Genomic DNA, 23,789 nt, shown 5'->3' with positions numbered 1-23,789 from the left:
GTTCTTCCTGCACTTTATCAGTCGATACATCTTCATTTGTCAAGCATCTGACTTCCTCTAATAAGAAACATAATTTATCCTTAAGTGGGTATCAGCAGCATTGGGGATGTGGTAATGCAGAGCTCAGTATCAGGTAACCACTGACTGTGTATATATTTATATATATATATGTATGCACATACAAGAGCAAGGATGAGTTTTGGAGTTTGTTCTGAACTTTTCCCCACCTTGAGTACACTTCTAATAGTAACCAAGCCAACTCAGGCTTGTTTCCTAGAGCTGCTTTAATACATTTGGCTGAAATATAGGTATTTCTTCAAGTTTTTACATGAGGATAAAAATGACTAGTTACAAGCTGAAGCTTATACATCTAAACCATCTGACTTAGGGACAGCCTTTCATCTTTTTGACAGCTTTGCATCAACCTGTTATACAAGAAAAATCCTGAACATGTCAGACTCAAATCCACCCATTGATGATGATATTTCCTAAAATTGATAAAATGGAAATGCCATGGATACTACTAAAAGCTTTTTACTGAGTGAGAAATAATTTTCAAAAGGTGGACACTTCAGTCACTGAAGTTATTACAAGAAATGCAATGCTTGGGAAGTGCTATACTCCCACAAGCATGTTACTCTGACTTATGCTATTTAATATATGATATTTAATATCACTATATATAATTATATCACATTTCAGCTGTAATATTGAGAGCTGATCTCTAGATCACTATCTCAGTGATAGCTTGCTGAGGCTCCTGGGCTCCACATTGCAACCCACAGAATGTGAGTGAAAGTCAGTCCAGAAGCAGTGTATTCACATTGCTGTGATGCTGTGTCTGAGTTAAGCAGCTCCATCCCTCAGCTTTCTCTCTTTCTGAATCTCAGCAGGACACATCAGCTTCAGCACTTTATACCTGTTGGGCTGACCCTGCTGTTGGCACCTGTTTGTGTGGTTGTCTTGGTTTCTAAAGAGACTTCTCCAAGGTATTATAATTCACAGTATCCTCTGCAGGACTACAGGATGAAAAGGCCTGGATTCAGTCTTGAAACATACAACAATAAGCAGGATTTTATACAGCAATATTAGTGCTTATTATGCATATAGTTTGTGACACTCAAGAGCAGTTACAGAAACACATTCCCTGACATTAGAAGCTTACAATCTAAACAAAATAAATTGCACAGAAGAGATCAACATACAAAAACCAGAATCATTTTCTTACTTTTAGTGTACATCTTGCTAACATATAGTATTGTGAACAGAGCAAGGAGTTAAAGGAGCTATTGTGATTTAAAATAAAAGATAATGAAGAGAGTGATAGCTTGAGGAATTATTCTAAGAGTGGCTCAAAAATGCATAGCAAAGGATCATTCATGACTGGGAACTCAGAAAAATAGGAAAACAGTGTAGCAGCTGAAAATAGATTTTAATATATTTACTTATCCATATTAGTGAAGTTACAGACACTGGCCAAGGTGCTGTTGCACTAAGCTTCTTGCTTGATGCCTGGATATGTGACAGATATGATCCAGTTCTATTAATTTCAGTAAGAGCTATAGAGGTGTAACTCCTTTAAAGAGCAGGCTGAAGACTTATTAGCTAAAGACCAAGGTCAAAACTCTTGCATAAATTTGCATTAATAAATGCAGGAACAGTATCTTCAAATGCTGGTATGAGTCTTTTTCATACAGTAATGCAACTTCTGCTCACTAAAACTATTTTCCTGTGCATCAGCAAAATAGCCATTTATAGGAAGTAAGGTAAATATTAGAGTGCAGTTTTGAAGAAAGGCTTGTTGAGCAGCAGGGGGCTAAATGGTAATAGGCAATATAAAATAAACATAGGCAATAGCATTCCTTCACCCCATTGGTTGATATAAGATTGATTAATAGTAGTAGTAGAATAAAGATATAAATTGGAGTAATTCCATCCATCCAGTATTTCCTGAAATAACATATTTCTACAGTATTTCTCACTGCAGATGTGTAGAATTTTAGGCCACAGATACCTCAGTTGTTCAAGTATATTGAATATGCTTTGGAGATTATTTTGACCAGAGCAAACTGATGGGTATCAGCAACTTCAAGTATTCTTTGATGTCTAGCTGCTCTCACTTTCATTTTTTACCTCCTCTTTAAATGTCTTGGTAGCTGTTTCTGCTCCTGCAGCGTCCATAATGATAAAGGAGGTAGAGCAGTACAAGGTTAAAAAGGGACAAGAAGCCAACAGCAACATTAAATCCGATAAAAATATCTGTGAAGAACAAAAAATAAATGAAAAGGGAGTTAATGAAAGACATATATGTATACCATTTAATATGCAAAACTAACAGTCTAATTATATATATGTGCAATGGAAATATTTCTGGCAAGATCATATTTACTGACATGTAACATAAGAACATATACTTCAATCCTAGAAATTTGCAGATTGCTTCCTGTGCATAGGTGAATCTTGCTCCCATGTTTCCATAGGGCAGGAGGGCCTATGTGTAGTTAATGAAAAAAGAAAAATAGTTTCATCAGGGATCAGCAGAATGGTGAATATCTGCAGGACAGGGGAAATAACGGGACTATTGAGAAGTAACGTGTATTGCCTTGCTCTTCTCCTCCCTCCCAGAAATAATATTCAGGCAGGAAGAGGTGATCAGTTCTCAGCTGTTAGTAGATCAGCTGCACTCAGTACAACTGCAGAAATACAGATGCACAAATCTTGCCATGCATTTGCAAGCCATTCTTGCTTTGCATTTGCAGAAAGTCTGCTGTATCCAACATGAACGGGATGCTTGTATAGCACCAACATCCGTACTTCTCTTCGATGTTTTCAACAAGTGGTGATCTGGTTTTGACCATGGCCTTTAGGCAGCTCCTTTTGTGAATATGCTAATTTAATTTCTACTGACATTTCTTGTCCATAGTAAATCTGGCCCACACTTAAAGGGAAATCTATTGATTGTGTGAAAGGTACAAAGTTCGGAGCCACTGATAAAACATCTGCCTCTGTGTCTTATGTGGAAAATACAGAACGGTTACACTACCTTTCATTTTGTCTTTCTTCCCACATTCTTTTGACCAGTTTTCTGTAATCACAGGAGAAACTAGTTCAGCGAACTTCTCAAGTGGGCAAGAAGAGGTGCACCCTGGCAAAGTGAGGAGATAAGGATCCTTTGAAGTGTCGTTCCGATAATGCATTTCGATGCTATATTGCCTGATTAACGACATTGAAAAGCTTTTTTTTAAAAAGGTTCTTAAATAGAAGGTTTCCTATTTTGAGACAGCATGATGGAAATAGGCTCTAACATCCTACTCTAGAACCTGTCCTCCAATAGTGGAGGCTTTGTGAAAGACATCTGCAAAGCCCAGTTTGGCAAAGCTGTTAATTTAACTGCACAGATCAACAGACAGCTGAAAAGGTCTTTCTGCAAGCTCCTTGAATGGCACCAGCACTGGGCTCCTCTAAGCCAACTGGCTTGCTGTGGGAGTTATGTCTTGGAAATGTTCTTGCTATCATCTGGTGAATCAAGAAAATTTATTTTACCATTTTCTTCCCTCTCATAAGACTTGTTTTATATCTTCTTCCTGTCTTTCAAAGCATACATCTAGAAAATGTAATTTTCCCTAGTTTTATTATGACTTTTTGCCTATGGGCTGTTAGTGAAGGATCTATTTAAATGAAAATTGTATCTTCTCACAATATTTGAGAGAAAAATGGTTTTGGGGAAGAGGGTAGCAAATTCTAAACACTCTTTCTTGCATCAATAAGAAGATACTTGCCCATTGCTTTCTTGGTAGAGTTCAAAAAACTGGCAAGCAGCATATGGTGGCAGTTTTCCATTGAAAATATTGAGAGCAATCTGGAGAGCCCCAACTGTGGTGTCATGCTATTGGAAAAAAAAAAATCCATCCTTTACAGTCAATTAATTCAACTAGCATTCATCCAGAGATATGAGACAAGAATAGAGAGGGAGTGGAAATGAAGATAAAAGAAAGCCTGTGTAAATTTGACAATAAAAATGTATTCAGTATATTCATTGGGAAAAACATGTTAACTGATTACTACAGACAGCAGGAGGCATTTCCAAAGAGTTACTGCAGTATGTGTCTTACACCATCTGGCAGGATTTTGGAGACAGATACTGAGGGAAAGCAAGATGTGGTTTGAGTAATAAATCTACTTTTTCAGTCCATTTTCTCTTTTCCTTCCTTCGGTAGTGTCTTTTGCTCCAAGGTCAGATTAAGGCAGTGTACAGTAGTATAATCTAGGGCATTTCAAGTGAAGGTACAAGTACTTTTTTTTTTCAGGTAGTATACCAGGCAAAATAGTTGTGTTCAAAGATTATTCTCCTTTCTTCCACTTCAGATTTTTTTCTATTGTTCCTTCTGTTTGGACTCATACAACGATATCTCAGTTTGGCTTCTATTTTTATGGGATCTGTTACCCACCCACATATAGTTTCTTCATCTACCCATTACCCCTGGCTTTTGCAAGGATCATAGGAAGAGGAGCTGAAGGCAGGAAGTCCAAACACTTTGGTGCATTAATTTTGCAAGCATCTTTAGGCACATATATATATATATATATCTGCCAGACCTATTTATACTATAGTCTAGCAGCTATGCTTTAATTAATATTCAGGTTCTGGAATTTTATAGGCTGATCAGTTTCAAAAATAACAGTATACATGAACTCAGGTTATTAAAGCAGAAGTGAAAAATCTGGATATACTGCTCTTTCCTCTTCAAAAAGAACATGGAGTCATGTAGGAAGGACAGTGAGAAAGATATGAGGTATCAAGTAGTTTCTATAGGAGAAAAGATTAAATACAGTAGGACTCTGTCTTGGAAAAGGAAATATGGAAGAGGAGTGACAGAAAATACTAAACTCGTTAGAGACCTAGAAAATGTGAATAAAAGCAGGAGTACTTTTTAACACAAAAATCATTGTCACAGGATGTTGCAGATTCCAAAGGTAGAAATGAATTTAAAAAGTAATTAGGCAAGTTGATGGAAGACAGTCTGTCAAGAGAGACTAAACACAGGGGCGAATTCTGTCTCAGGAAGTCCCTAAGACACAGATTGCTGGAAGGTTTTATCACTCTGTGCTGTCTTTATTCTCACATTCATCCCTGCCTTTGGTTCTTGTTAGAGACAGAATAATGGATGAGCTAAGCAGATCTTGGCCTGATGGAAGTGGCCCTCTTCACCCTCTAAAATAAATAAAATAATAGTAGTAGTAATAAAAAAGGACCCACAGAAGAGAGGTTTGGAGGCACAGCTGAAGTTCTGCTATTGCCAGTACCTTTGCAGCACTTCAGGAAAGATGCAACTAATAGAAACTGCACCATTGGGTTGTAGGAATAATGAAGGATAAAATATATATATAGGTTTTTTTGCAAAATATAGTTTAACTAAAACTGAGGTGAGATCAATGCCTATAATGTGTTCTTGTACTGGTTAGTGTTTAGCTTGTTGGCTGAATTAAACTGTAGTGTATTATTCCTTCATTTAACTTAAATGCTGATAAAATCAAAGCAAGATTTATGAAAGATGAAAATACTCACTGCAGAGTAGACCTCCATTTTTGTTGGTTTTGAAGAATTGGCAGCTTGTTTAATACTGTTTAAAATAATATTCACAAGGACACCTTAAAAAGATGGGAAAAAAGGAAGTGGAAAATGAAGGTATAATGCTTGAATGGAAACAAAAAAGACAAAATAATGTGAGTATCAAATATAAGACATTTACTCAGGCCTCATATTCATTTTTCAGTTTAATACAATTTTGTAACTACAGAGAAGATATTACAGAGGAGAAAAATATGATTCGTCATCCAGGTCAAGTGAAAAAGCAGGATTCACAGGAAATAATTTAAACCATCCTGAGAACTGGTGATAATGACACTTCCAGTTCTGTTATGCTGAGATCTCTCCATTCTTTATTTTTTTTTTTTTTTGTAGTGTTGGAATAATGACAACTGTGCTGGTCTCTTCCTCTATACATGCCAAAGAAATATTTTAACTATTTACTTCCAGCATGTTACACATTATTGCTTCTTTGCTTTTTCCAAAGCTCTTTTGTGCTTCTTCTCCAGCCCAAAGGCATTCTAAAACCAATGGGTAAGGGCAGCAGAAATTCCCTGAAGAACAGTTTATATAATTTTAAGAAAAGAGGATGTAGCTGGTATGCCAGTGAACATTAAATAGTCCTGACTATTTGATATGGGCATCTGCCAGCTAATAGGCTTTACTGCATATTGGAGCCAGTAATTGCTATATATTTGATCCTGTGATGTGCATGCCTAGATGATGGATTTGCTAATAATTCTTTACCTAGATCTAGGCTGCACAGTTGGTGCATTAGAAAGCCTAGCCTCAAATGTTACAGCCTGCAAATATTCTGACTCAATTGTTTGGATTTCCTGCTCATGGATACCTGGGGATTATGATAAATTCCAGGGTTGTGTCCTGAAGTAGTGTCAGAAAGTGCAGCACAGTCTATGTGCCCCCATTTTGGAGCTAAGCAGTAGCTCCCAGTTCTTGCAGTTCTTGCAGTATAGACATAACTGGAATCTCTCAGCTTCTACTCTGATCAGACTGTTTTGGAGCAGCTTTATATCACTCAGAGAACTACAAGTATGTTGCCAGTGTTTTGACACAATATATAACCAGTACATCAAAGGGAGAAAAACAACAGTAAACAATTAGAAGAAATGTTGGAGAAACAAATAAATCTAACCTACTATAAGGTAAGTAATGATCATAACCATGAGGGCCTGATTTATTCCCTTAGTTTTCTATACTATTTCTAAAAAGTCCTAATACCTTTAAAAATCTGGAAAACCTGAAGATATTAATTTTTACACCTTGTTGTGGTATTTTATCCATGCAAGTGCCAATGTTCAGCACATATTTGAATAGTTAATATGGCATCCAATGTCCATAGTTTCAAATCAAGGGATTGTTTGAATAATTTTGCATTAGTGAAGTGACAACATGTTGCATTACCTCCTCCTTTCTTAAAGCTATGCATTTTTTGATTTACCTCCTTGTAGCCGTGATTTCTCTTCTGTTTTATAAACCCCAAATAATGAGAGTAAAGCCAATTCTGCCAGTTTTTCCATCTTGTTGATTACATCTTTAGTGGCCCATACAGGGAGAGTGTAATTATGAATATCCTAGTGATAAAGGAAAACAAAAGCATGTTTATAATTCACTGGTTTCCATCATCCTATCATCTACACTCACACTACTTAGTTTAGACTTTCTGAGGCTGTCCTGCAATTCTCTGCACAGTACGGTTTTACACCAGAGCATGCCTTGAAACACATTTTGTGGGAATGGGATTGGCCTGAAGTGAGTGAATGGGGAGAGCAGAAGCATCTAAATGAAGGAGATTCCATAATGTGTTCTTGCTATAGAGACACTTTTTTTGGTGGGAAATATTGCAGACATATGTCTTCTTCTCTTTCTTTCTCTGGGTCTTCAGGTTATAAATATTTAATTTTTTCTGCCTTTCCGTATAGCTGTCCACATACCAGTTCTATCACTGGGCAACCAGAGACAAGTGTCACTCTTCAGTCATGTAACAGTGACAGTGTCGTATCATGTTTGAGCATATCCTCTACAAACTGAGGTAATTAAAGTCCTTCATGCACTGCTGGTAGTGGCTGGGGTCAAATGGAATTATCCCATGTTTGTTGTCAATTTGGGCATTTTTTAACTGATAGCAATCACTGTCTCAAAAATTTTTAACTGATAGATCTTTCATGATCTCTCATGTTCAAAATCATAAGTATTTTTGATGTTTACCTGTTAATATTTTAAGCTAATAATTTCATTTCTCTGTTAAAAATCACAAATCTGTTATAGCCATCATGCTGAATAATTCTATAGCAGCATATTGGGAAGGGGAAAAAGGAACTAATGGGAATGGTACCAGTTCTTCAAACCTGAAATGGAAATTACAATCTCCCAAGCTATAGACCATGTTTTTTTGATATCTTTTTTTTTACCAAAGCACTAAAATATAACTTAGATTAAAAAAAAAAAAGTAGGAGAAAATACAACTCATTCCTGTGAAAACACATTGCCATGGTTTAATTGAAACCCAAAGTTGGACTTATATTCCTCCCCAGCATCTATTGATTTATTATTACCTCACAATGAAGAGTATCATATGTATTCCAGAGCTGGAAATTGTCCAGTATTTTAAGGTGATTTAGTTCAAGCCCTGTGTTAACTGCCATTGTTTGCAAAAAATCCTGTGGGGAAAAAGTGAAGAGTATACCACAAATGCTCAATACACATGGAATGTACATGCATATAGATTCACTAACACCCAACCCTTTCACAGAATTAAAGAAAAAGCTGAGTTTGAAAGGACCTGTAAGGATCATTTAGTCCAACTCCTGGCCCTGCACATGACATTTCTAAGAATCGCTCCATGTGCCTGAGATCATTGTTCAAATGCTTCTTGAACTCTGTCAGGCTGGTGCTGTGATCACTTTCCTGAGGAGCCTGTTCAGTACCTGACTACCCTCTGGGTGAAGAAACTTTCTCTAATATCTGACCTTGGAGATGCAATAGTCTGGTCAGAGATGGAGAAAGCTAGATAAGCTTTCCCATGAATTGGTCTGGGAAACTTTAGGGAGCTGGAAAGAATTCTAAACAATCTACACCTGGTGTTTGGTAATAAGCTGTTTTGCTCATAAGGTTGTTTGCAAATGGGTGTCTTGTTAATTAGCCAGTCATCTGAAATGTATTGATTAAATGACCATTCAGGTCCACCTGTATCAGACCAGTGTATAAAAGATGTGGTTTCAGTAAAATCAGGGCTTTTGCCACTTTGCCTTCTGGTCTGACTCTGTGTCATCTCTGACTCAATGGTGACCTTACCTAAACAGGAGTTTAATTTTTTCAATTTGTTTTTGCATTTTAACAAAAGAAAAAGTGCAATTCTTTAACTTCTACAACTTAGTTACTTTTCTTTTTCTCACATCTTGGGTATGTTTAGATTTTTGTTTGTTTGTTTTTCCTCTTACCATGTATGGTTGTATTCTACTTTGAAATTCTTTAGATGTTTGTGTTTCATGCTGGAGTTCATCAAAACGGGGACAGTTGGGCAGAGGGAAGTTCAGCCTCTGAAACATGAAAAGAAAAACTTAGAATAGTTCTAAAATTATCAACACCCCTCTGTTTTTTCTGTTCCTGAGATTAATGGTGTAATATTTTTGGACAGATTTATGGTTGTGCTAGACCAACTCAATAATTGTTTGTTTGGGTACCTTAATAATTAATTCAGTTAACATAGTGAGTAGACTGGGGTAACTTGACTTTTCAATGGTTTCTTGTTTCTGTGATAGCTTGATTTCCCTCAATTCAACTGATTTTGGCAGAAAGAAATGGCACATGTCTGTCAAGGGGTTGCTTTGAGAAATGGGTTGGGGTCCATGATCAAAAATTTTAAAAAGCTACAATTTCACTCTCATTTTCTGCATTCCCTCAGCTGTAACTTAACTCCACCTGGTGCTGGAATCTGAATTGCTTCTCCATCTACACATCCAGGTCTCATCTCTTTGGTGGTAACCAGTGGATTATGGTAAGCATTTTAAGTACTACTTAATAGACAGAACGTAAAACAAGAGTGACAGATTGTTCTCCTGAAATATCAAAAAGCTATGGGGCTAAGGGCTCTGTTCTTATTGAGGGAAATGGTTCACTTTTATTTACTCCAAATATGTGCTTTACAAGATCACATGATAACACATATTTGATCTGAACAGCATGTAAATACATGCGTGCTTCAAACCCTGAGCTCTGGCAAAAAAGATTTATATCAATTGCACAAAGACAAATGATACCTGATACAGCATAAAATGTCAGTGAAAAGCCATGGTGAACAAAACAAGCTTGTGCTGGTTCAGCATTTTATGCTGCATCACTAGAGCATTTTTGACCCAGCACTAGTATTATCCTGTAACATTTACAGACTGCACTTCCAGCATGTCTCCAGTGGGACATTGGCAGCAGCCACCAACTGACCCTAGCCCACTTTCCCTTGGATAGGTTACCAAGGATGCAATTTTTCTGTAACAGCAGCACACTGAGGATGAAAGCTCAGAGTTGCAATGTGAGACTGGGGAATGTTGTTTAATTACACAATATAAATGTTTTTCTTGCTGTATGCCTTAATTATCCCTCTCTAGGTGTTATTAATTAAGCCACTCCCTTTGGCTTCATTAAGCAGTACTCAGTACTGTTGCCTGTCAAGTCTTGATAGATCTCAGCAGCTTAAAAATAAACTGTGATTATGGATTTTTTATAGAACTGTATCTGGCTCCAGTTTCCCACTTTGTGTTGCTTGGGGCTTGAACATACCTTCAAACATCTGCTTGGTTTAACAAGAGAACAATGTTTTTTTTCCAGGTGGTTTGCATGATAAAAGGCATTTTATGCTGCTGCAGAGCTGTGTTTGATGGAAGCATCAGTACTCACTCCTGAAGCAGCCACAGAAATGATGAGGCACTAGAGACTCCTACAAATGAGCTTCCCTTCCTCAAACAGGTTGTTTCATTGCACTATGATTCCCCTAAGGGCTTTGAGGTATTATATAGCCAAAACTCTAACCACCCTGATGTTTTTCTTGTCTTCTGGTGAAAGGACTTCCTCTGTTATTTAAATAACAATGACAATGTTCTTTTCTGTTTAGGAACAGGGTTAAGTTTCTGGTTGAATCGCACTTGCCTAATCCAGTTTGTGGGAACCCTTTCTCCCTGTACTTGTTTTCAAACATGGGCTCTAAGAATGGAGCAACATCAAAGGGAGAGAGGTGTGGCAGCCCCCTAATGAGTGAGTCCATGGCCTGATGTTGGTGATGGGCAGTTATGTAGATGTGTTAGTTATGTAATAGGTGGTTTGTACAAATTTCCTTAAAGTCAGCTTCTCAAAGTACTCAAAGCCAGAAGTAAATGAGGCTTTCTGTTTTTACACTCACAAGCTTTTTATCCTTGTTGGCCACACTGTTCCTTACACAGTCCTTGTCACAAGAGCAAGTGAAATTAAAATCTAAACCTGAGTCAGCCAGAGTGAGCTACATGAAGTAAAACTTCTACAGGACATATTATTCAGGTAGGTATACCCTTATGATCTGCAAGAGAAGTGCTAGGGTTTCATTAAATGTTTCTATAGCACTGAGCATAAAAGAGCCCTTGTCTGTAATTAGAATGCCTAAGTGCTACCAGAATAGGAAGGTAATCATTTTGAGGTCATTACAGTGGCTGGTGGAAATTCAATTCCTTGAATAAACTATGGAAAAAAAATTGCCAAAGAGAAAAGATCTGCCTACTTGAGTGGTGTTTAGAAAAGCACTTCTTTCCTGTAAAGATTTAGGGCAGCTTCTCTAGAATATTGTCCAAAAGTGTTCTGGTCAGAAGAAATAACCTCAGAGAAAATGGTAGTGTGTGTGGTAATTCAGGTGTTCTGCAACTATGGAAGGAGGATTTTCATGAAGCTGTTACAATTGACCTATGACATGTTTGTCAGCCAGTAGCTGCATTTGATATTTTCTATTATATTGAACTCAAAAAGCTTAAAAGTATTTTTTTGCTATTTTCCTTTTTTCTGTTCTTTTGCTTCTGTGAAAGATTAGGACTTTATAGAATGCTTCTAGCCAGTACTCACCTGCTCTGCTGTTTTATGAAAAATGTGGACTGGAATGGGTTGCCAGAGAAGATCAGGGTTCCAAATTTGGCTGCTAGTTGGTGGAAAGAGGCCAGAAAGATATGACTGGGCACTCATAATGGTGCGATCATAATCTGTACTTTGGATGTAAAACTGAAAATAGAATGGCAAAGAATTAAAGATAAAATGGAAACTATAAGATATTAGGGAAATTTTACCCAACTTGTCGATAGTGACTTCTTGTTTTTAGTGTTATATTTTTGCATAAAGTCAAAACCGTGAAACTGTAACTCAGTTTTTCAGGGCCCTACTTCAGTTTCACAAATGGAATTTTCAAGGCATCTTTTAATTTGAAATCTAACCTCCAGACTGAACTGAAAGAATAGGAAAACTTGATTTCAAAGAAGGACATTCTTTATCTTATTTCTCTCAATCTTAACATTGATATATATGATTTAATGGTGGACAGGTTGACAATTGGACTTGAAATTCATAAAGGTCTTTTCCCACCTAAATGATTCCATGGTCTATCAGTGATCAGGAATGTTAAAGCACTCAAAACCATAAACTTCTCTTGGAAGCATAGCAAAGGTATTTCATGCCTTCCCATAATGCATGCCTCCTCAAGAGACCAAAATGTTAGAGGTGTCTTCCCCACAATGGATCTGTGCTGTATGATAAGCACATCCAAAGAGCTGTTACAGGAGGAAGTGTGTAAGCATGGCCCATCACATGACTGGAGAAGTATTTATCTGTGCAGTGACCATTCTTGTCTTAGTCTGTTGAAAAATTCCCAACTCATTCAACATGGAGCTGTTCAGTTTGGGAAAATTGAAAGATCCAAACAGAATGCAAGAGCTGAAGAGTAGATTTTATTCTGTGTTTACCTTGACATAAGTCTGTCTTTCAAAAATGTTCTTCTATTACCTGAATTTCTCCATTAATGAAATGAGTATGATAATGTGCTTTTTTAAGTCCATAGTTCTGCTATGCCAGAGAAATGTGCTGCAGACAGATCTGCTCTATACCTCTTGCCTGTTGTATGTGCTGTTCAAGAAGCTGGAATATCGTTTCCTCATGTACTGTCCAAGTTCAAATAGCTGCTGCATTCCAGTCTGTAAGGCAAGCATATGGGTAACTACAAGATTAGGGTGACTAGAGACTTTTAGTGTAAAAGTGTCTTTTTTTCTTTTTTTTTTTGTCTTCAGCTATCACCTTTTACGTTATCATTAACTGTTTGTATAACGTACTGTTATTGTGGTTTAACCCCAGCTGGCAACTGAACACTACACAACTGCTCTCTCATTCAGCCCTGGTGAAACTAGGGAGAGGATCAGAAGAGTAAAAGTGGGAAAACTCCAAGGTTTGAAGACAGTTTGATATGAAAAGAAATAGCCACACATGCCAGTAAAGCAGAACAAGGAATTTATTCATCACTTCCCATGGACTGGAAGGTGTTAGGCCTCCAGGAAAGCAGAGCCCCATCCCAGTTACTTGGGAAAACAAATGACATCAAGCTGAATGTCTGCCCCTTCCTCTTTCTCCACCCAGTTTTATATGCTGAGCATGGCATCATATGGTACAGTATATCTCTTTGGTCAGTGGACACCTGCTGCCCCAGCTGTGTTGCCTCCCTACTTCTTGTGCCCCCCCAGAAAAACTCAGGGTGGTACAAGAAGCAGAAAAGCCCTTGAATCTGTGTAAGCCCTGCTCAGCAGTAACAAAAACATCCCTGTGTTATCAGCACTGTTTTCAGCACAAAACAGAGCCCTGTCCCAGCTCTCTCTCAGCCAAAACCAGAAGAACTGTGTATGTTGCAGGTGATCTAGAATTTTTAATATAAATGTTCACTTTTATCTATGAAGAAGTTTTATGTTCTGAAGTGCTAAGATTGCAGTATCTGCTACAGAAAGGCAATGCCCCTGACTCTGTACAAATATTATTTCCACAGTGCTATAGATCTGTAGACACCGATCAACATTGTCCTTTACAATGTATGTCATTTAGTGATAGCTGAGAGAGGATGATTGACAGCATAGTATTTATCATTGTCATTGCTCTGTTATTTATCCAGCCTTATACATTTGTGGCTTATATTTCTGCCTTAAGTAGCATTCTTCTGTCTTTGCTTTGGTGTGCCTGCGGTTGTCTTTGGTTGCACACTGTCTTTTCTGTTATTTATTTCTAAAGCCTGAGCTGAACTTTTTAACTTTTATCTGTCAGAGAAGTACATTCCTACTACTGTTTTTAAAAAGATAGCAAAATAGCAAAAAGCTATCAAAAAATCAATGCCAAAGCAGGGACATCTTAGTATGTAAGCTAGTAATGAGACAGTAATGCATTCAGTGTGTGAATTTTTCACATCTTTCAAGCCCCCTTCAAGCATTAAACACTGATCTGTATCTGTTTCATACTTCTGCACCATGACAAAATGTTATTAGGAAATGCATTAGCTTCCTTTTGCTCCAGAGCTTCATATGTCAAGTAGTCAAAGAGCTAAGGCTTGGTGTTAAAATGCCAGAGCAGCAAGTAGGTTCAGTGCATCCTAGTGAAACTCGGGACTGCAAGTGGCCTTGTTGGAAGACACATTGTCCCCAGAGGTGACCTCCTCCTGCAAGTCTTCTCTTGTTTTGTGAATTGGTGGTTGTCAGTCCAATGATGAGATGTGGACTTGTTGTGTCTTTGACCTTTCACAGGGCTCAGTACTTAATGGCCATTAGAACTTCATCAATGTTAACTGTACAGTGTTTAAACTTGCAATTTTTTTGAAAGCAGACCCAATATCATGAAGTTGTTGCTTTTAGGAAGGTAATTATAAAGCTATGATGAACAAGATTTCAATTTAATAACAGCTAAATGAATAATATTGCAAAAATGTTTATGAATTACTGGTATTGGTATTTGCTAATAGCAACTATCAGAAGCTGGGATTTTTGCTAATGCTTTTTAGACACACACATACACACACAAAAATATCTTCCCACTTCCTCTTTCAATAGCATTTTTAAGTTCTTATAAGAAAGTCAACATACCTTGGTGAGCTGTCCAAATCCCTGGGGCCATTCACTTTCTTTGTGTAGATCAGTTGGAAAGTTCACAATTGGTGTTCGGTCACCATGTCGGAAAAGCTGACAATGTAAGCAATCAAAACCCCTTGAGTTCATTACTGTTAACACTCCTTTCTTCTCTAACTAGAAGTGAAGCATATATTATACTTCCAGTGTCATTTTTCAAATGAAAATGTTGGAGAGGCTGCAGAAACCTGGTCAAGTAGGATGTGAATATATTCTTTAAAATCAAGATTATGTATAATTATATTAGAATTAAGTGGGCATAAGCCTGATGATTCTTCCTTCTAGAACATTAATCACCCAGGATGTTAATGTTGGGATTGTGTTCACAGCTAGGCATCTAGACAGGAAATATGCCTGAATTTTGGAAACTCAGTTCCTGTGAATATTAAGCCAGTTACTGATTTGCTTAGATTAGTATTTAATTACTTTGTCATAGACACTTGAAATGTTTTTGGTAACCTTTTTTTCATAGCAGTATCTTTAAAAGTAATTCTATGTACACATGGATCTTATGCTCAGTTTCTCAATCATCCTAAAATATAAAGATAAAAGAGTATAAACATTTACATTGTTGGCTTAATTAATACTTTATTAGTACTTTTACATGCAAATATAAAATATTTTTTAAAGTCTTTAGGATTTTATCTCTATCAAATTCAGTGAGAGCAAACACTTTTGTTGCTTCACTATCCTGAACAGTCCAGCATGCTGAGTATTAGTGTGATGCATTCAATCATATGATTTTTAATCAGAAAAATTAAATGAACCTTTTTGTATTTTTATTCCAGCATACAAAGGAAATTACAGCCCTAGATTAAATGGTTCTGAAAAACTAAATTATCCCCCCATAGCATATGCTGCGTGGGCTTAGAAAAATTAAATCCACAGAAGATTCATGTGAAACAAAATGCTGAAATACAAATTCACAGGGCTCCAGACAACCTTCCAGGATGCTGACCCAAATTGTTGGAAAAATTACCTTTGCTTATCAATGTTCCCATCACCAACTTCTTTCCTGACTTAGCACAATAAAATGACAATGTAGCAGCATGGTATATTTGTTAATAAAATGGCATTTATGCCCTAATACCTCAGTGGCGCTTAACTTGTTTATAATTAATACTCTCCATTGCCTCATTAAGCCACATCATTCTTGCCCAGACATGAGAGAAGGCTGATCACACTTGTTTGTTTGCCACTCCCACTGGGAGGAGGTGTTTCACATTTATATTTTTCAAAGTAAACACCAGTGGTGTGACTTAATGTTTTAATTACAGCACATACCCTTTCCATCAGCCTTCTCTAGTAATGCACACAGACCTGTGCTGGAGCAGGTACTGCAGAGATGGAAAATACTGTCCATTAAAGGCAAATATAATTGGATTTCTCCCTCTGTTTCTACAATAGACAGCAAAGTTTGCTAGAGTATAAGTTACCATTAGAACATGTAGAAGACAACTCATTATGTTTTTTGTTTTGCCGGTTTAATTTCACTATGTGGCCAACTTAAAATGTATATTTTGCAGTGAATTGAGGAGGGTCTTCACCCTCATTATCAAGTTTCTTGTTTGGTTTTTTTTATTTCCTTTTCTATGCAATTTTTAATCCTCTTTAAATCTCATTTATTATAGTCTGGAATCTCAGTTGGTTCTTTATAACAATTTCTCAGTGCACCTGTAGTGAGCAGGAGAATAAGTTACATTGTCTGGTGGTTAATTCAGCTCAGTGCAAGAAAAATGAGTGATAAGGACTTTTGTACTACTGCTCTTTTCCTTATGCTTACGTACATAGGTGTCAGGTAGGATTTATTAGTTTTTCTGGACAAGCTGGTAGCTGTGTCAAGAGTGAAGGGTAAATTCCCAATCACAACATAGCTGCATCCTCTCTTGTTAAATTATCCAGCTTCACAGCAGAGCATTTTTATAGGTAATTGACAATTGTTCAAACTGACTGACATGTTTAAATGACTAATTTTTATGTATTTTTTAGGCAATAATTAAAAATAGATCAACACTTGGCCATAAATATGCCCTTTTTAGTAGAGAGAAATTACTGACAATGTGTTAGATTTTAAACACTGGTTTGTGATGTTTTATGTTCAGTGTTCTGCCTAACCCTGAGTGTGTCACAACAGTCAACCCATAAAGCTTTCAATAAAATCAGAACAGCATTTGTTCTGAATAGAAGTTAGTGTGCAGAAAGATCAAGATCAAACGATATATATGAGCAGGAGATGTAAAGGAAAGTATTTAATTTCTTTGTAACCTTAAGAATTTGAAGGAGTGGAGGTGTGCTCTTCTAAAAAGAAGCTTAGTTTCTTTAAGTCCACAAAAAGAGGAAATAAAAATTAAGATCCTTGTTCATATTTCTGCACCTTCATTGCACAGTGTCGCCCAAATATGGTATGAACACTAAGCTGGAAGCAGCAAGAGGGGCACAAACACTTAAAAAAGCAGAATCCTGTTTTTAGGAATTCAGGGATAAAGCTTCTTAGCCAACTGGTTTTTGTATGTGCTCAAACCTCCTTGCTACTTCTGAAAATAACCTTGCTTCAGCTGCAAATGAAACAATGACCCTATGAACAACCACTTAACCTGAAAGACTAATTCATTCACTCACAGCGTCATCTTAGAAGACTTTTTCTAAAATTTGAAACTGTTTTTTTCATTAGAACACCTGATAGGACAAGAAAGTGTATCCCTACAGATCCTACCTTACTCATCGATATGAGTTTCTCAACACTCATAGTTTCAACTGTTTTAAAAATTAGTTGATTCATCAAATTAATTTAAAAATATGTGTGTTGCAGCATTTATTACTCCTGACCAACAGATTACCTTCCTGACCTTTCAGGAGACACAAAACATGGAATAATGAGAGAAGAGGAGCAAGGAAGCATCATTAAAAGTGAAAAGACTCCAGAAATCAAGAAGGGGGCAATGGTAAGGGGAATGTACACAAGAGGAGAAAACAGATCTGTTTGGTATATTAATTTTGGCACTTCTTTTGAAGTGCTTCACTTCTGTTCTCGAAAGCAATAGGTGAATAATTACCAAATTCATTACTGTCTCCTTCCACTCTGATAAGGCTTGAATCTGATTTGGTGTCTGGGTTTATCATTCACTCGTGGTAACTTTGTGAGCATGATCACTTCATATGAAAATGGTCACATGAGTCAGACTTTGGCCAGCATTTGCTTCCATTGTTGTCAGGTAAAAAATCAAAAATCATATTGGAGACAATCTGGTGCAGGGCAGGGGGTGCACTGAGAATATGGCCTGTGTAGCATACATATATATACATATATATACATATATATATATATATATATATATATATATAATCTTCATTTAGAAATGCCATGAATTACAGTGAAGTGTCTGTCTCTGAGTGATCTTGCAGACCCTTTTATTGACAGACTTAACTTCAGACAAAAAGATCTGTTACTTTGAAGCCAGGAGTAGGAAGGGAGAAACAAAAGTGAAGCCATCATGCTGCCAGTTCAGGGAAACCAGATGTAGAAGTACTGAGCATGTTTAGTCAAGATTTCAGATGCTTTGGCTTGATTAGAGAAATCACGCTCAGAGATAACATGCTCAGTCAACGCTTCCTACCCTGAGTTACAAGAAGAAAAACATGATGAAACCACAGTACCTCAGAAACCACACCTCTTTGTATATATGACAGGTGAAATGTGTGTGTGTAGAGGCAGAAGGTTCAGGTCAGAACTTCTTTAAACAGAGGCAATAAATCAGCACTTCATTTCTACTTGGGTGCCTGATTGTCCTACATATTTCCTATTTTCTTCTTTAAAGTTTGTGTTTTTAAATTTAAATTCTGCCTTTAATCTTAAATTTATTGCACAAGATTGTGGTGAAAGCTAATGTTTACATGTAAGCAAAGAAATTTAAAAAGCATTTTGATAAATTGGCTTGAAGTAGAGCTTTTCAGAGAACAGGGCTTGTGGCCATTAGTCAAAACGCACAGAGTTGGAAGTTGTGAGGAGAGAGTGAGACACCTTCTCAGACATAGCACAGTTCTAGAAGTGAGAAAAAGTGAACATTTATCTGTGTTTCTCCACCCCTGCAGGTGTATTTTATATTGTGCAGTTCTGCTAAGGAAGTTTTATGTAACATTTTATGTGAATGGTCAACTTAAGCAAAAGTAACAGGACTGAAAGGAAGACAGCCTAAATGAAATTTACCTGCTATTTAATGTTTATTGTGACAAGCTATCCTAGAAATTGTTTTTTGGTTTTTTATTTGTTTCTTTTTTGTGGGTTTGTTTTTTTTTTTTTTTTTGGTCAGGTTATGGTAAGCAGATGATTTTGAGTAAGAAGCCTCTCTCTCCAAAATGGTATACATTTCCAGTAACTTTCTGCAAAATCATTGCTTGTCAAAACACAATAACAGTAATTCAATAAAAATCTCATTCCTTTCAAGGAGTTAATGCTCCAAGGCTTGCTGTCTACCTGTTTTCATCCAGTTTTCCCTGTTACCAAGTATGCATGTTTTTCCAATGGTAACATGGACATGCAACATTCTGTACACAGAATGTTACTGGAATTAGCGTCAGGTCCCTGCTATGTGTGGTGTCTCAGCAGGAGCAGGAACTGGTTTTTCCTGTGCACTCTGGCCTTCCTCCAAGCTGTGCATGCACAATGCACCCAATGTGGCTATACATGGAGTACTCTACCTGGAGCCAAAAGATATGTTTTGGATAGAGTACTTCTGCACACATAATGTCTCAAATAGGGAAGGGCTGAAGGAGAAGATCTTCAATTGCCTATTTATAAAAGTTCATTCCAAACTCCTCAACTTTGCACAGAAAGTATTGCTTTGGACTAACTATTCTTTATCGTTATACATTTTATTTAAAAAAAAGAATGAAAAGGACCATTGTTCAACCTTCATAATCCAAAGTATTACATTGAATTAATGTCTCTTTTTTTAAGAGGTATTTGGGAAAGTGACATTGAAGTAGTGTTTAGCTACTTTGAAATAAGAAATTGTTAAACAGCAAAACAATTGTTACAGTCTGTTTTCAGTCTAACTGAAGTTAATACAACTTATCTCTCAAATCTCCACTTAAAAACACTTGTCTATTTAGTTTCTCAGTGTATTGCTGTGACAATTCATTTATTGTGAAATGGAAAATATTTATTTTGTATGTTTATGTGTGGTAACTTCTGTAACATGATACGTTTCATCTTCCAAGCATAGAAGAATTAGTCCATTATCACCAGCTCTAACAGTATGCATTGGAGTATCAGGTAAATTAAGGAAGAATAGGTAAATGTGGACTTTGCATCTCCTAATTCCTCTGCACTATGCATCTACCACAAAGTCAGTTACCTTGAAACAATAATTAGGAGATTAGGAGATGAAATAATTAGGAAGATTAGGAGATTAAAATTCTAAGCACCAGAGACATTTTTATCTTTCTTTAGGTTAGGTCTTTAAACTCAGTAAGCAGCAGGGCAGCAGTACTTATTTCTAAGTTTGGACACAAGCAAAGAAACTGTACACCTTGTCTGATTCAACAGACATGTAATTCTGTCCCTGTAATCCCCACAACAAAACAGAAAACAAATCTACTTACTACAACCACAAACTTCAGTTCTCGTGCTGCAGTAGTCTGTTGAAGCAGAATGAGAATAATGTGAAAAGAAAAAGACAGGATCCTAGACAAGTTGGGAAGCTGTATCACACCCATCCTGACAGGAGAGGAAAGAAAGACTTTGTAGCTCTAGCAGCTGCTCAGGCTCAACTGTGAGACGTCAGGCTGTACCTTCAGAAGGGGTGGAACTGCCGCTGGTGCATTTCAAATCCAAGAGGAATGTTGTGTGACTACGCAACAAATTGCATCGCCCTTTGTTTTCAAATTACTGTTTACATTCTTTTTAATCAAATCATAATTCAGTTCCTTTTTTTCCTGTAATATTTTTTTTTCTTTTGGAGTGTGAGGATGAAGTTAAGATACAAAGGAATTGCTAAGCATTGCTGGTGTTTCAGCCTACCTGTTCTGTTTTGACTTTTCTGTGCCTGGAATTTTTCCAAACTATAGCCACAAGGATGAACCACGAGCCAGGCAATACTGTTTCTCTTTGCTGCTCAGCTAACCCACTTTTCAGCTTCCTACCCCTCAGTTTTTTTTTTTCTTTCCCTCTTCCACATTATCTTTGTAAAATCAGAATAATTATTTTAAAACAACATTTCATGTTGTTTTAAATTGCCAATCCATCAGATAAAAGACTAGAATAGATTTTGCAACAAATATGTTATTTAAGATCCTTGCTGGCAGTTATTTGCTCTTCACTTTGTGTGTGTTATTTTTATTTTCCTTTGGAGTATTCCTATACTTCCCCTTTGGAACTGCTTATATCAAGATCTTTTTGGCCTCAAATCTTTAAGAAATTTCTGGTGAACAAGTCCTGGATCTCACCTTTTTATTATTACTGATTAATAGCACTGTTTCTGACAGTAGCTGAGTGGCTTTGAGGAGATTGCTCAGCTTGTCTCTGCTGACTTCCTGTCTATAAAATAAGAAGAATGATACCTGTAGACTTGATTTTATAAGCACTGAGTAATGAATTAGTTTGCACAGAACTATAAGTACAGTTCTGTAAGTGCTAAAACTTTAGGTTCTTTGTGTATTGTCATTCCATTCCTACCATACCCAAACCTGTCTCAGGGTCTACTGCTGAGCTCTCTGCAGCAGCGTTTTCTACAATTTCTGCTTCACCATTTACCAGAAATTCCATCTTTAAGGCCCTAAAGCCCACTAAGCCTCAGGTATTCTCTCCTCTGAGTTGTGTGAATGTCTTTATGTATTCATTTTGTCTGATGGATGGGGCCAGATGGGAGGAGCATGACAGCTCCCAAACTTTCCTGTCTGTCTTCTCTGTCCATTCCCAGTTTTCAGCAGTTGGACTTCTTTCTTCCTCCATTGTAATGTCCCCACCCTCCTTTTTGATCTCTCCTGGTGTGATTTTTGCCTATGCAAAGGGTGCATGAGAGTTATCTATACTTCATAAATAAATAATATGTTGTCTTTCTGAAAACAAACATAAGCTGATAATCTTCCTCCATTATTTAAGAGTTTAGGTCATAAAACAGACTCTCAGACTACTTTCATATGTCTCAAAACTCAAAAATGGATGTCTTACTTTTTAATCTATGTAATGGGTGGTTCCTAAGCTATTTGATCAAGGATCACTGTTGGCTCTTGGAATCTTTTGTTGTCCTTCTTATGACCTTCCCACAAAATTCATAACTGATTAGTTTTTATAAGATTTGCTGGTTTATTGTGTTTCATTGATGAGTGACTATGACCACTGTAGTCTCACTATTATGGAACCATTCTAGTGACTTCACTTTAGGACATAACCTCAATTCTATTGGGACAGGGAGGGGGATTCTGGATGGCATAATTCAAGAATGTTAAAAAAATATATGACAATGACATTTTATAGAAAATCTTTGCTAATGTCTCTTAAAAATTATACCTCAACACAAAACCAAGCCTATGGTAAGTAGTAGTGATTTCTGTGGTTTCATTCTTCCCTTGGCATGTGTACTTTGTTAGGGAGAGTATTTTGTGCTCAAAATAATAGGTACCACAACAACTTAAGTAAATGCTTGCACATTCCAAAATGGAAAAGAATCCCCATTTATGTGCCATACTGGTTAAGATAGAGTCATGTAGGAATCCTGTGTGCAATCTGAAAGTATGTTGGTAGTGTGTATTCAATTTGGAAATTTTCTTGTGTTTCTGGAATTATCTCCATTTCTACTGGGCATTTGGCAGGTATAAACTTGGCATATTCTGCAGCAACTAAATCCTGGCACTTTTCAGGAGAAGTTGCTTCAAAATAATAATAATTTTAAAAGTCCTTCTTAATCGATTTATGGTTGCTGAAGCATCATAATGCAAGTGAACCTAAACAATTTAAATCATACTTATGTTAATTTGACTTATTGTCATAAGTTCTAATTATGATATTACGGCATTAAGTAGAATTAAACACAATTATAAATTTTAAGTGCACGTACCTATCTTAAAGGCTTGCTGAAGCCTCGATTTGCTTTGAAGTGGCTGGTTGCAAAAGAGCCTGTGCTTTATTGTACACAAGGGTTACCTGAGGTAACCACTGCTGCTGGTGGAGCACAACCTGCACCCTCAAAGGGTGGCAGTCACTGCACTCAAAGCACCAGGTATGAAACTGCTGCCAGCACTCATGAACCAAGCTGCTTACACAGGGAAACAGCTCAGGTCCTGCTGCTGACTGCCTGTGCAGATCAGCACTTAGCGTGGCTTGGATTTATCTCCAATCCTTTTTTTCCAAGCTTTTTTTGGTTTTGTTTTTGGGCTGAAAGAGGGAAAAGATTTTGTTTCAGTAAACAAAGTGACACCTTTTCCAAGCATCATTCTGAAACATGAGGAAAATAAGACTGCCACACAGTCCTGTTTGGGAATGTTTTCACCCAGTTGTGGGGAGTGGGAAGGGACCAGGAAGTTAATTTGTGACACAGAAAGAATTCACTTATTTGTACTGCTGACAGAACATGAACGTTAGACTACAGAGAAAAATGTCCTAAGCCCAAAGTTACTAATCTAAGGCAGATGGGGGGAAGAAAGTGTCTACTCACTGTGTAGTCACTGTTTTCTAATAATTTCTTAGTTGTCCCAAGTTTGCAATATGCACCTGGTTACAGGGCACTCGGAGAATTTCTTCTTGATCTTATGAGATAAAATGTTTGCATGAGACAAGGGAAACCTAATTTGCAGGTTTTTCAAAAAAACTAAGTGAACTGCAAATAAAAAAGAGACAGAAAGCACTATTCCTCTTCTCTTTCCCCTCTGAAACTCTGCAATTTGGTGGTGATTTTATTTTCTGGAAGAGGTGGAGACAAATCTTTTTGCTAAAGGAAGGATTTGAACTTGTGTCTGCCACATCTTGGGTAAGTACTGTGAACATTAAATAAAAAGAAGGAAAACCTGCTTCTAGTACTACCATGAAACAAATCTAA

At 37.0% G+C, this 23,789-nt stretch overlaps 1 protein-coding gene and 1 long non-coding RNA gene across 2 annotated transcripts; one reads left to right on the top strand and one right to left on the bottom strand.

Annotated features, from left to right (window-relative positions):
- Positions 1-1,108: 1,108 nt before the first annotated feature.
- Positions 1,109-20,491, bottom strand: LOC131558858 (prostatic acid phosphatase-like). Its single transcript, XM_058806918.1, has 11 exons — positions 20,359-20,491; positions 14,716-14,811; positions 12,712-12,798; positions 11,684-11,836; positions 9,046-9,144; positions 8,161-8,265; positions 7,047-7,179; positions 5,567-5,649; positions 3,780-3,886; positions 3,044-3,213; positions 1,109-2,259 (listed from the first exon to the last, which is right to left on the bottom strand). Exons 1-11 carry the CDS (start codon positions 20,470-20,472, stop codon positions 2,141-2,143), a joined length of 1,266 nt encoding a protein of 421 aa, XP_058662901.1. The 5' UTR covers positions 20,473-20,491; the 3' UTR covers positions 1,109-2,140.
- Positions 8,848-17,812, top strand: LOC131558866 (uncharacterized). The gene is made up of 4 exons (XR_009274839.1): positions 8,848-9,007; positions 9,510-9,602; positions 10,430-10,567; positions 17,611-17,812. It is a non-coding gene; the product is annotated as an uncharacterized LOC131558866 (long non-coding RNA).
- Positions 20,492-23,789: the final 3,298 nt, after the last annotated feature.

Source organism: Ammospiza caudacuta, chromosome 1, assembly GCF_027887145.1.
Source record: "Ammospiza caudacuta isolate bAmmCau1 chromosome 1, bAmmCau1.pri, whole genome shotgun sequence".
NCBI lineage: Eukaryota > Metazoa > Chordata > Aves > Passeriformes > Passerellidae > Ammospiza > Ammospiza caudacuta.
This window is presented reverse-complemented; position numbering and strand designations above follow the sequence as displayed.

Coding starts and splice junctions, on each gene's coding strand:
- LOC131558858 (XM_058806918.1), bottom strand. CDS start 20,472: ATGGGTGTGATACAGCTTCCCAACTTGTCTAGGATCCTGTCTTTTTCT. Junction 12,799..14,715: donor GATTTGGACAGCTCACCAAG/GTATGTTGACTT, acceptor CTTGCCTTACAG/ACTGGAATGCAGCAGCTATT. Junction 3,214..3,779: donor CTCTACCAAGAAAGCAATGG/GCAAGTATCTTC, acceptor GTCGTTAATCAG/GCAATATAGCATCGAAATGC.